Here is a 12,094-nt window from a genome sequence, read left to right as displayed (position 1 = left end):
AACATCTCACTTGTATCTAATGTGCACTAAAACACATACAAGTCACCTTATAGTCCTTGTGAGATGTGAGATTTTAGTTTTGCCCTATTCTAGGGATCATGCATATCTATCTAAGCATTTTTAGAGATATTAGACATCCACCTAGGATGTCACTTGTTAATAAGTGTTGTTAAATGTCATTTGTCCTTAATTACAAGGAATTAAACTTAATGCATGATTATGTTATGGCATACATCAAAAGGAGATAATGTTCAAAAGAAAGTACCCTATAGCTACATGATGCATGTGTGTCATGACATGATATTTTTTGGATTTTTCATAGTAAGAAATGAATGCAACAATAAATATGATGTCATGGCATATGATGGGCAAGCAATCATGGCAAGTTTTAACATAAATAAAAATATACCTAAATTCCCTATCTAAGTATCCTTAACCACTTAGCTACCTTAAAAGGTTAAACCTAGATTGCCCTAAATGCTTCAAGAAAATGCCAAAACCTAAATTGACATTTATATTTCTCTTGATTTGTTTATGCCAATTGAAATTAAGCTTATTTCTCAAATGTTGGCATATTTCGTTCTTCCACAAGAGTAGCATTTTAAATTAAGGCTTAGATTGACCTTAAGTTTCCTAAGAACATACCAAAATTCCAACTTGGTAGTTCTTATGATTTTCCCAATTTGTGTCACTTAAAATATCATCCAATTTATCAAATTGTGACACATTTTACTCTTCTCAAGAGTAAACATAAATCCACTTCATTTTCAAAGGTTAGTAATAACCTTGAAAATGCTCCTTGAGTGTCAATTTCTTCAAAGTTGGGTTAACTACCCTTCTTCTTAGAGTTGACACTCTCTAACCCATCTATGGGGTAGAGAAGATTCTCCTAGGAACCCAAAATCTATTGGTGCTCCTTGGATGCTCTAGGTATTCACTAGGGATAACTTCCCTAGATACCTTCCTAATGACCTTGTTTGGCTTCTTAGAAGCCTTGGTCACTTTTTCTAAGTCAACCCTAGGGATTGCTTCCCTTGTGACCTTGTTAGTGACTTTCTTAGACTTCTTAGAAGTCTTAGTCACATTTATTGCAAAAATACTCTTAGGAATAACCTTCCTAGTATTTTTGACTCGACCACTAGACCTAGGGTTGGTTCCATAACTATATGGAACCCTATGGTAAGAGGACACATCCTTCTTAGCCTTGGGTTTGTATCCCAAACCTCTATGGTCATTAGATGACCTTTGTGCTTCTAGACCTAGGCTATGCTCATGTTGCCCTTTTAGGATATTTTCCATTCTTTTTAGGGTCTTTTCCATTTTATCAAGCCTTGACCTCAAGACTTGATTTTCTATCATTAAATCCTTAGATTTTGATTTTTCATTACACCCATGAGCATTTTTGTTTTTGGGCTTGTATCTATTATCCTTAGTGTTCTTGCCCAAGTGCCCATCTACCTTCCTAACCTTAGGTTGGGTAGTTTTGGCATGTAGAGCCACATGCTTTTCCTTAAAGCCCTCATGCTTCCTATTCTTATGGTAAATCGCATTAAAATGATAAAAATTTGAACTATCATGCTTTTTATCATAATGTAAAGGAGTAGGCTCAATAAATGTTACCTTCTTCTTTACCTTGGAGGCTCCCCCTTGACTAATGCCTCCTTGAGCCTTGACCATCTTCTTCCCATTGAGGCATTGACTCCGGTAATGCCCCTTTTGATTGCAAGAGAAGCATATGATATGCTCCTTGCTCTTCTTTGTTCCGGGAATGGTCTCCTTGGGCTTCACCTTGCCCTTTTGTGCCACTTGGCCCTTCTTCTTGGCCAAGTTGGGACACTTGCTCTTGTAGTGTCCATTTTCCCTACACTCAAAACATATTATATGATTTTTATTTTTAATTGAAACATTTATACCTTTGTGTGTAGGGGTGACATCTTTTCCTTTGGATCCGGAGGTAGAAGCTTCCTCTTGATCGGACCTTGATTCTCCTCCATTTGATTTTTCTTGACTTGTAGAGGTAGTTGCTTCTTCCTCCTCTTCTTCTCTCGACCCGGATGTAGAAGCTTCTCCTTCTTCTTGATCCGGCGTCACCAAGGATTGCTCCCCCTCAATCCTAGAGGTGGAGGCTTCATCATCTTGAATATGAAACAAGGAGTATGCTCCCTCCTTGTTCCCTCCGGTGCATTCCCTTGAGGATGAAGCTTCTTGGATTTCCTCTTCTTCGGAGGTTGAGCATCTCTCAACCTCGGAGTCCTCCTCTTGGTCTTGCTCCAAAGAGTCACCCTCTCTGGATTCTTTTTGCTCTTGTACAGTGGAGGGGATCTCTTCATGAAGCTTGGCCAATTTGCTCCATAGTTCCTTTGCATCTTCAAATTCTCCAATTTTGCAAAGGATGGTGCTTGGCAATAAATTGACCAAGAGCTTGGTCACTTTGTCATTGGCCTCGCACCTTTGGACTTGCTCTTGGCTCCACTTGCTCCTCTTGAAAACTTTGCCCTTTGAATTTCTTGGAGCCTCGAAGCCTTCCATTAGAGCAAACCATTGCTCTATCTCCATCATAAGGAAATTTTCGATTCTTGATTTCCAAGAATCGAAACTCATGGAAGTGTATGGTGGAGCCACCCTTGTGTCAAATCCAAGTCCATCTTGGAATTGCATCTTGAAGTTGAGCTTGATAAAGTCTTGAACTTGAAGAATTTGCTCCAACTTCTTCACCCTCTAGCTTTTCTTGTTATACTTGACCCTTCCGGCGATGATTCCGGTGAAGAGCGGCCTCGCTCTGATACCACTTGTTAGGACCAAAAGTAGCTAGAGGGGGGGTGAATAGCTCTTCGCGTGCTCGTTGCTCGGCGTTGCTTGTTTCTTCAAGGATGCGCAGCGGAAATACAAAGAAACAAATACAAACACGCTAACACTTGGATTTTACTTGGTATCCACCTCCAAGGGAGGTGACTAATCCAAGGATCCACACAACGCACGCACCCTCCACTAATGAAACTCTCCTTTATGGTAACTACCAAGGGCGGAGAAGCCCTACAAGACTCAATACAAGAAGAAGAAAGGGTAGTAAAGAAATACAAGCTTACAAGCTTACAATGAGTGCACAAACCCTAACCCTAGTTTCTTCTTCTTGCTTTGATCCGCCTCTTGACTTGAAAGAGCCTCCAAGAACCTTCAAGAACTGGCGATCTCGAGCTTGAGAAGAGTTGTGGAGGAGCTGGTGAAGATCTGAGTTGAATCGGTGAAGAGATGCTGAAGGAATCGCACGCCAACAGCTATAAACGACGCCAACGGTCGAATCTCAATCGATTGGATTGCTCCCAATTGATCGGGGAGGCTTTGGATCGATCCAGAGCGCCTCTGTGCTCTGGAAAAATGCCTGGATCGATCCACGAATCGATCCAGCGCTTATCGCGCGAAGCAGCAGCGTCCCAATCGATCCACTGATCGATTGGGACCTCTGGATCGATCCAGAGGGGTTCTGTTCGCGGGGACTCACCGGATCGATCGGCGGATCGATCCGGATCTTCTGGATCGATCCACTGATCGATCCAGCAGGTTTGGATCGATCCACGGATCGATCCACGGATCAATCCAAACCTGCTGGATCAATCCACGGATCAATCCAAACGGATCTGATCGTCCGGACTTAGTTTTGTCCAAAACCAAGTCTAAAGCCCCTAAACCAACATCTAGTCAACCACGACTTGTTGGTACATAAGACCTAGCATCCGGTCACCCTCGACCGGCTAGGACTCTCTCACCAAGTGTCCGGTCAATTCCTTTGACTCACTTGGACTTTTCTCTTCTTGCCAAGTATCCGGTCGGTCCCTCCGACCTACTTGAACTTTCTTTCTCGTGCAGTATCCGGTGATCCCTTTGACCTACTTGATTCTCACCAAATGTCGGTCAACCTCGACCCATTTGGATTTCTCTTCTGGCCGCTCACGGGACTTTCCCCGCCTAGCTCACTCACCACCAGGTCTTTCACCGCTCACCGGACTTTCCCAATCGCTGGCTTCACCACTAGGTCTCTCACCGGCTTCACTCACGTGATTTTCCTCCCGCCTAGCTTCACTCACTAGACTTCCCATCTGCCTCGGTCATCCTCGACCTACTCACTCTTCTTCAATCAACCTTGCGTTGTCAAACATCGAAACCCAAACCAAGACTCGAGCTTGGTTAACCAGTCAACCTTGACACGAGGATGTCACACCAAACAATCGTCCTAACAATACACGCATGTTCGATGACCAGGCCATACGCAGAATCATACGATGGAAGGTTCTTCTGTCCCACTAAGGAGGTGCGCGGACTGTAGCAGCATGGCGTCAGGCACGCTTTTCTGACAAGCCCATACTGAAGTATGGTGCAGGACACATGTACGCCTCGATGTGTGTGCGCCAAGCTCACCATAGCTCTATATAAGAGCCCTCAGACTTCGCCGGAGGTATGCAATCTAGGATCTTTGGAGCCACTTCATTATTTCCCCCTTGCCTGACTTGATCGTCGGAGGGCCGTCGCAGGGAAACCCCACCCGGCTCGGTTTTGCTGCAGGATCATCGGAGCGTACGAGGAGCCAACAGAGAGCGCCACGTCCCCAGCGTCCGTTGATTCAGTGCTCGGACAGGAACACATAATATTATAAATAGTCATCATTCTTTATGTAATATATGTAATTAAATGATGTTTATGCATAAATAAACTTCATACAATACAATTTATACAAGGTACAAATAAATATATAAATGCAACTAACAAGATAATTAATAAAGATTTATCACCATATTAATACTAAAAAAGTAATATCATTACTTTTACGAAAAACCTAAGTTTAAAATTCAAAGTTTGAATCCAACATGGCAAGAGTGCGGATGACCACTTATCAATAACCCCAAGGTGCTTTGACTTCTTTTTAGAAGAATCTCCCTCCACTTGACAATCATCATTCTCTACATCAACATCCATATTTACTTGCGTCATCTCTTCTTTTAGTTCTTCCACCCTTTCTCGTTTCTTATTCTTGCTATTTTCAAAATAAGCTCTATCTCTTTTTTTTTGTCTTCGTCGGATGCTTTAAAATATGCTTTAACTTGTCCTTACAATACCTGCACTATAATACGTCATCCGATAAACTCCTCCATTAATAAACCTCTAATACAATTTACATCTGATCCAATCTCTTTTTTCTTTGCACAACCTCATCTACTGCCTTCACCGCCTCACCCACCACCTTGCTCGCCATCTCACATCATCTTTGACCGCCTAAAGCACCGCCTAAGGCAAAGGCGGTGCAGTTGATGCCCGCCTCTCGCCTAGGCGACGCCTCGGTGGCCGTCTCGACCGCCATGTAGAACACTACATGTGCTCTTGCGATTTGATATGATTTAAGAATTTATAATTATAAACTAGAGTGTATATCCTATTTTAACAATATTTTAATATAGGCCACATAGGTCCTTGCATACTACCTAGGGGATTAGGCAATTGGTTAACCTCCTACCACTTAGAACCGCTTTTCAATACCTTGTTCAAAACTCTTAAATCACTTTCTAGATTAACCAAAGTTTTTCTATCCATTAATCAACTATGAACATCTTTGGAAATTCTGGTACAATTATTTTACATTGTTGCTGGATAAATAAAAAATTTCACTATTGTCTATTTTGAATAGATAGACATGTTTTTATACTGATGGAAACACGAAGCAGAAATGTTGAAACTTCACAAATTCTAGTAAAGCAATAAATGAGATGAGAATTTTGCAGTACAAGAATAAAAAAACTATTAGCAGATGACAATGAGTAACATGAACAATAAACATTAATACATGTAGTTGCTAATTTGCTTGTGTCAAAGATTATGTAGTTAGACCTCCCTAGACTAACCTCATTCGCATTCATGTTGCTTTGTGTCCCACTTCCAGTTTGCCAAATGACTAGTGGGAAATGATCATTTAATTTACCCTCAGCAACTTCTTGAGCAGCTTGGATTATTGCTTTTCCAATAGTTGGATCAAGACCATACTCCATATTTACCTGCATAAGTGTTAGACTAAGGTGTGTAAATGAACAGACAAAGGGCCAGCATTGTTCCGTGCAGTGTAAAATTCAGAGGACGAATAACACAAACGAAAAAAATGGAACACATAAAAAGCAATTATGCATTTTGAAGAAAACTAGTATTAGAGAAAAGGAAATAACAAATAACAGAAACATGTAATATCCTGCATTGACCTACACTTTCTCTATCATCAACATATCAAAAATTGAGAACCTAGGCAACTGACATAATTACTAAGCAAATCTCAGTAACAGATCAAGGTGGCATGTCTCAAAAAGAATACTTGCATTTCAAGAGGTTTAAAAGATAGAGACACAATAAGCAAATAAGAAACAGATGCACAAAATAAATGCAAGACACCCTGTCCAAACATATAAAAGAAAGACAAGTAGTCATAAGCGCGCACAAATATATATGTGTTAGTTAACTAATATATGATTTTCCATATATGCAACCAAATTATTTTTTTTCTTCAAATGATAAATGATTCTCATGTACCTAAGCAATAACTTAATTTTTATGTCAAGTCAAAATAGGGTTGATAAGTTATATGTTATGATTGCCATTGTAGGATCATGTCCACAATATTGGCAACAAATGGAAATGCCAAGGCTTCAATATCAATACGAAGTGGAATCAACAACAATGATGGTGGTAGCAACAAGAGTAAAATATTCTTCACTGTGAAGTAAATAGCGGTTTATGGAAGCAGATGGCATAATCAGGCAAGGAGCACAAGGAGAAGGGGGGGAGGGAGATATTTATGTTGTCTAGTTAAGATGAAGAGGGCCCAAATAGAGAAGGGATGAGAAAGGAATCATTTCCCTCATCTATTTTAGTTGTTCAGAAATTAGAAAGAAAAGACATTTTGGATTTCTTTTCTCAGGTGAAAGAAGGGAGAAAGAGAGGAAAAGTGCTGAAAAGTCCTTTTTAACACTGTATGAATGACAATCAGAGTTGTAAAATTGTTATTTTCTTACATTTCTTATTACAAAGAAACACCCCCACCCCCCCTCCTTTTTCCTTTCCTTCTTCCCCTCACCTAACATTCTCCCCTTCTTTCCTCTCTTCTTCCCCTCAACAAGACAGAGACTCAAAGAGAGGAAGAGAGGTGTGGTTTGGTCTTCCTTCTAGCGATTTATTTCCCAAGTCTTTGTATTCTTCCATTAGGTCAGGTGTTCAATCACAGTCAATTTTTTCATTCTTCCGCCTCTACCTTTTCCTCCTTACATCCCTCTATCAATACCTTTTCTTCTTTCAAATTATCTAGATCCAAGTTGTCATGTCGATATAACAAACTCTCTCCATGAGTAAGCTGTTACATTCATTTATGAAGTGATTTACTTTCTTTACTAAGGCTGAGCCCACCCCTTTTTGATTGATCAGGAGGTGGATTGTGTCCATAACACTATATTTTGGTAGCAAAATAACTTGGCAACATCTTCATTAACAAGGAAATAATTACTACAATGAGTAACAAGTCAATCTTCCACCTTTTCATGTGAAAGAGAATTGTTTAACAACTTAACAAGCTAAGAATTACCTGTGGAGCTAATAAAACATCTTACATAGTTAATGTTTACAAAAGGATGCAACAATTACTTTCCGAATGGATCACGCTAGACAAACATAAAAGTTCCATTTTTCATGCTTCAACTCCACAACGGAAAGGATATTGTACCCGGGTTATTTCCCTAGCGGCCGGTCTCACTTCTTGACTGGCCAGACTCATTTCCAAATTCCTCGACATCCCCGAGCACCCGGCATCCCCGAGCACTTCGCCTTCATTCAAACGACATCCCATTTGGACTCGGGAAGGCCTCTCAAGATCTTCAATCCAAAACACTAAGCATTACTTCCAACTCACCGACCTCATTCCCCAGCACCTCTGATGTACCAATTTCCTTCCCTGAGTACCAAGCCTTTGTGGAGCAATGTCCCACTTGGGCTCAGGAAGGCTCGGGATCCATTCCCTAAACACTTGGTGGTCACTTGGTGAAGACCCATTTGGGCTCGGGAGATGCATCCCGAAGTTAGGTGTTTGGTCAAATCAGCACTCGACTTCAATTGCCAATGATCTGGAGTGCATGAGACATCCTACGTGGAGATCCCTTCAACAATTGTCCTCTAACCTCCCCTCAAATGGATAGCCAATGGGTATGTGGCATCCCATGTGGAGATTCCTTTCAACTGATGTCCCCTAACCTCCCCTCAAATGGATAGTTATTGAGTATGTGGCATCTCAAGTGGAGATTCCCTTCAACGGTTGTTGCCCTTTGGTCCCTTAACCGTCTCCCCAAGGATAGCTACGTAGAGATTCATTTCCAATGGCTATATAACAATCTAGAGAGGTAAGTTAAGGTATAGTTTTCTTCTAGCATGCAGAGGCACCTCTTCTCCACAGAACTCTCGAACACTCTAAACTCTCTCTCTCTCTCTCTCTCACTTTACGAATCTGGTTCTAACTTCGGCGTCAGAGTGGTCATGCTGGTAACATCAGTGCTCCGCATGCCATCGAACATTAGCCACCTCAGAGACTACAAAACTTAGAAACAAAACGAGTTAAGGAGAGGAGGAGCTCGAGCAAATGAAAAGGACACCATCAGATACCAAAAGGCACATCTCAGAAAATTAATAGAAATAAGCGCAATAAAACACCTTGGCAGCACACTTTTTAAGAACGCCAAATGCCCTAATGATTGGTTCTGGCATCTGCTCCCGTTCCCCGCCGATGTCAAAGTTCTGAAGCGATCTTTGTGTCTGTGCACCCCACAATCTAAAAACAAATGATCGAAACCACTTACAAACAAAAAAAAACATATATCGGGCATGAATGAACAAATCAAGCGGTAAAGAGAGTAATCCGAAAAAACAATATATCTTTGGATGGGGTTGTACTTGTCGGCTGGGACCAAGATAGGACCGAAGGTGTCCCGTTCCTCCCTGAACGAATTTGACATGGTTTGGAGCGACGCTGAACGAAGCATCAAGCTCGCCAACGGTGGAACCGCACCAGATCGACCCCCCAGCCGCCGAGCTGCCGCAATCATCATCGCCATCTCCGACCTTCCCAGCGGCAGCCTTTGGGTCTGAGAAAAAGGAGTCGCCGGCTGCTGACCTGTGCGCACGATCGGGGACGAAACCGATACAATGGAAGGAGGGGGCGACGCGTGGGTCCGAACAGCGAAGGGTTCTCTCCGGGGGAAGAGAGCTCGGGAGGAGGTCGGCTGCAGTGAGGAGGTGGGCACGGGGAAAGAAAAAGAAACTGAATGAATAAGGCGGCGGAGAGGAGGTTGGCAAGCCAGGCCACACAGGTAAGGGAAAAAAATGAGGGATTTTAATACCCTATTTTACGATGGAAATAAAAATTTTAATTTCGTAAAAAACAAATAGACTAGTCATATTTTCTATTTACCTATAATAGCCATCCAAATTAGACTGAGCTAATTTAGAGTAAATATCTATATATATTCTATTCTTAATATCAATTGATCCTGTCCAAATTAGATAAAGGTGGTTAAGTGGAGATATAATTTCTTGGTAGACTATATGAAGACTACACTCAATTTGTAATGACAAAAACGTCAATATCAGGTCAGAGAAGGGGTCTCCGACGTCAGCTCTCCGACGCTCAAATCAATCATCGGCAATAGCAAAGAGGAACACGAACAGTAGACGAGAGCTCTAAATAGTAGAATAAGTGTGTGTGTGCGTACTTCTCCGGTGGTTGGACCCCCCCCCCCCCCTTTATATAGAGTTATGGTGATGTGCGAGCATGCGTCCCAGGTGTATGGAGCCGTAGAAACGTGCGGGCACACGTCTCAAGGTGCTTGCACGTTTCCATACTTATCCTTTGAAAAAACGTGTCAGCAAAGCGTCTCTCACACCTTACCTTAATGGGGCGTGTCTATCTCTAACGTGATGGTAGAATCTTCTGTCAAACGATTCGCATGTTGACCATGCTTGATGTCAGCGACACTATATCCCAAAAGGATATTGAGGGATACTCGGTGATCTCTTTGCTTGACCGAGCGGGATAGTCGCTCGGTCAAGTACTCCCTTGCTCGGCCTGACTGGGCCGCTTTTCCATGGGGTAACACGACATGATAGCTTGTGTTTGCCCGACCGGGTTAACGCCCTAGTCGCCCTAACGTTCCTCCGCTCCATGATGAGCGTCCAATGCTCTTGGTTGCATGGGCCTTCTGTTAGGACCAGATCATGGCCGGTTGGACACATTATTCCTGATCGGCCATTGCAATAGAGACCCGCTCTGCCAGATCATTGTCGATCAGGAGCCTCATTCCTGATCGGCCATTGCAGTAGAGGCTGACTCGGGCCCCTTCAGGGCATGCTTGTCAGTTCTCTAACGTTGACCTCCTTGACTTTGACCTCCACGTTGGCCTCCATCTCTATCCTTTTAGCCGCACTTAATAGGCCCCCCTTTATCACCGCATCATAAGTATTCCCTCAAGTCTAATCGAATGAGGTTGCGAGTCCGACTGATTGGACGAGTAATGCCTTGGGTGCCCTTCTGCCTATCGGACACTCTCTATGGTCTGGTTACCTGTCAAGAACTAGTTAAAACACCTACCCTGGATCCAGCCCTGAGGACCCAACCTGTCTTTACCCAACTAGGAATTATACGAGGATAGGCGCCAGGGTCATACGTAGAGACTGAGCTGCCTAAGCTTAAATAACCTGAGTAGTATGTAACCGGCCAGGGACTAGTTAAAACACCTGCTTCAGACTCAACCCTAAGGACCCGACCTGTCTTTGCTATTTCCAAACAACGCCTGAGCGGCGCCTTACCAAGATGCTTTGGAGCATTAACCATACGGATCTCGCCAAGTCGGGGGCACGCCCGCTCGGGTGCGTTCCTTCAATACTTATCTCCTGCAGTCGTATATTTTGGCATCCGATATTTGTAACCGCCGCTCGACTGGAGATCGTCATTATTACCAGCTTAAGGTCGCTTGGGTTTCATCAACCATACCTGGGTTTATAACCTCCGCTTGGCTTAAATCGCAAGAGTTTATAGTCGCTGCTTAATTTAGACAAGAGTTTATAGTCGTCGCTCGACTTAGCTAAGAGTTTATAGTCATCGCTCGACTTGGGTAAGAGTTTATAGTCGCCGCTCGACTTTTGATTGGCGTAGACATGGGTTTATAGTCATCACTCGACTACTAATTTTCTTCGCAAGGGTTCATAGTCGTCGCTCGGTTGTTATACTCGTTGCTCCAGGATTTATAGTCACCGCTTGACTTTTATGAATCTCGCTCGGGTTTATAGCCGCCGCTCGACTAATGTTATTATTCAACATTTTAGGTTTTATAGTCATCACTCGACTATTTATGATTCTCCTGAGTTTATAGTCACCGCTCAACTTTTCTTTAACTTCCGATCTAAGATTTATAGTTGTTGCTCGACTTAATACATGGCAGATTAGCCAAATAGTCTCAAACACTCAGTTTTTTGCTTCATCATTCCCTACATAGCTAATACAAATGTATGACAAGTTACTTAATACATTCACGAACCTCTAGCCCATTTGGTACGGTAGAAGATTATTTACACTCCAGGGTCGCTCAAGGGCTCGTCCATGTTCATATTCCAGATAATATGCTCTCTATCTGAGCATCTGAACCACCTTGAATGGTTCTCCCCATGGCACCTCGAGCATAGTGATGTCCCCGACCGGCTTTACTCTTTTCCATATCAGATCGCTGACCTTGAATGACCTTGGAATTACTCGGTGATTGTAACTTTGCTTCATACGCTGTCGATACGTCATTAGCCATACGACCACTTTATCCCGAGCTTCATTTACTAAGTCCAGCTCCATCAATATTCGATCGGTGTTATCTGTTGGTTACTACTCAGAATATCGTCCTAGTTCCCCTGTACAAAAAATTATGCAAGCATAGAACTATCCTAGTTACCCATGTGCTCTACTGAAGTTAAATTTGGATTGCAAATAATGCTTAACATTATTAATCCAAATTGTCCTTCAGAAGTTAAACTTGGATTGGAA

The 12,094-nt window shown here is 42.5% G+C and overlaps 1 protein-coding gene across 1 annotated transcript in view; it reads right to left on the bottom strand.

The window, feature by feature from the left end:
* LOC122040995 (fumarate hydratase 1, mitochondrial) overlaps window positions 1-9,372 on the bottom strand; it is a 36,158-nt gene extending 26,786 nt beyond the window's left edge. Inside the window, exons 1-3 of the mRNA XM_042600511.1 lie at window positions 8,962-9,372; window positions 8,722-8,839; window positions 5,889-6,038 (exon numbers count right to left, since the gene is read on the bottom strand). Of these exons, the coding sequence (XP_042456445.1) occupies window positions 5,889-6,038; window positions 8,722-8,839; window positions 8,962-9,122 (429 nt within the window). The 5' untranslated portion in view covers window positions 9,123-9,372. The remainder of the gene's footprint in view (window positions 1-5,888; window positions 6,039-8,721; window positions 8,840-8,961) is intronic.
* Window positions 9,373-12,094: the final 2,722 nt, after the last annotated feature.

The sequence above is a fragment of the Zingiber officinale genome, chromosome 2A, assembly GCF_018446385.1.
Source record: "Zingiber officinale cultivar Zhangliang chromosome 2A, Zo_v1.1, whole genome shotgun sequence".
Taxonomy (NCBI): Eukaryota; Viridiplantae; Streptophyta; class Magnoliopsida; order Zingiberales; family Zingiberaceae; genus Zingiber; species Zingiber officinale.
The sequence above is the reverse complement of the archived record's forward strand: the minus strand, read 5'-3'. Positions and strand labels throughout refer to the sequence as shown.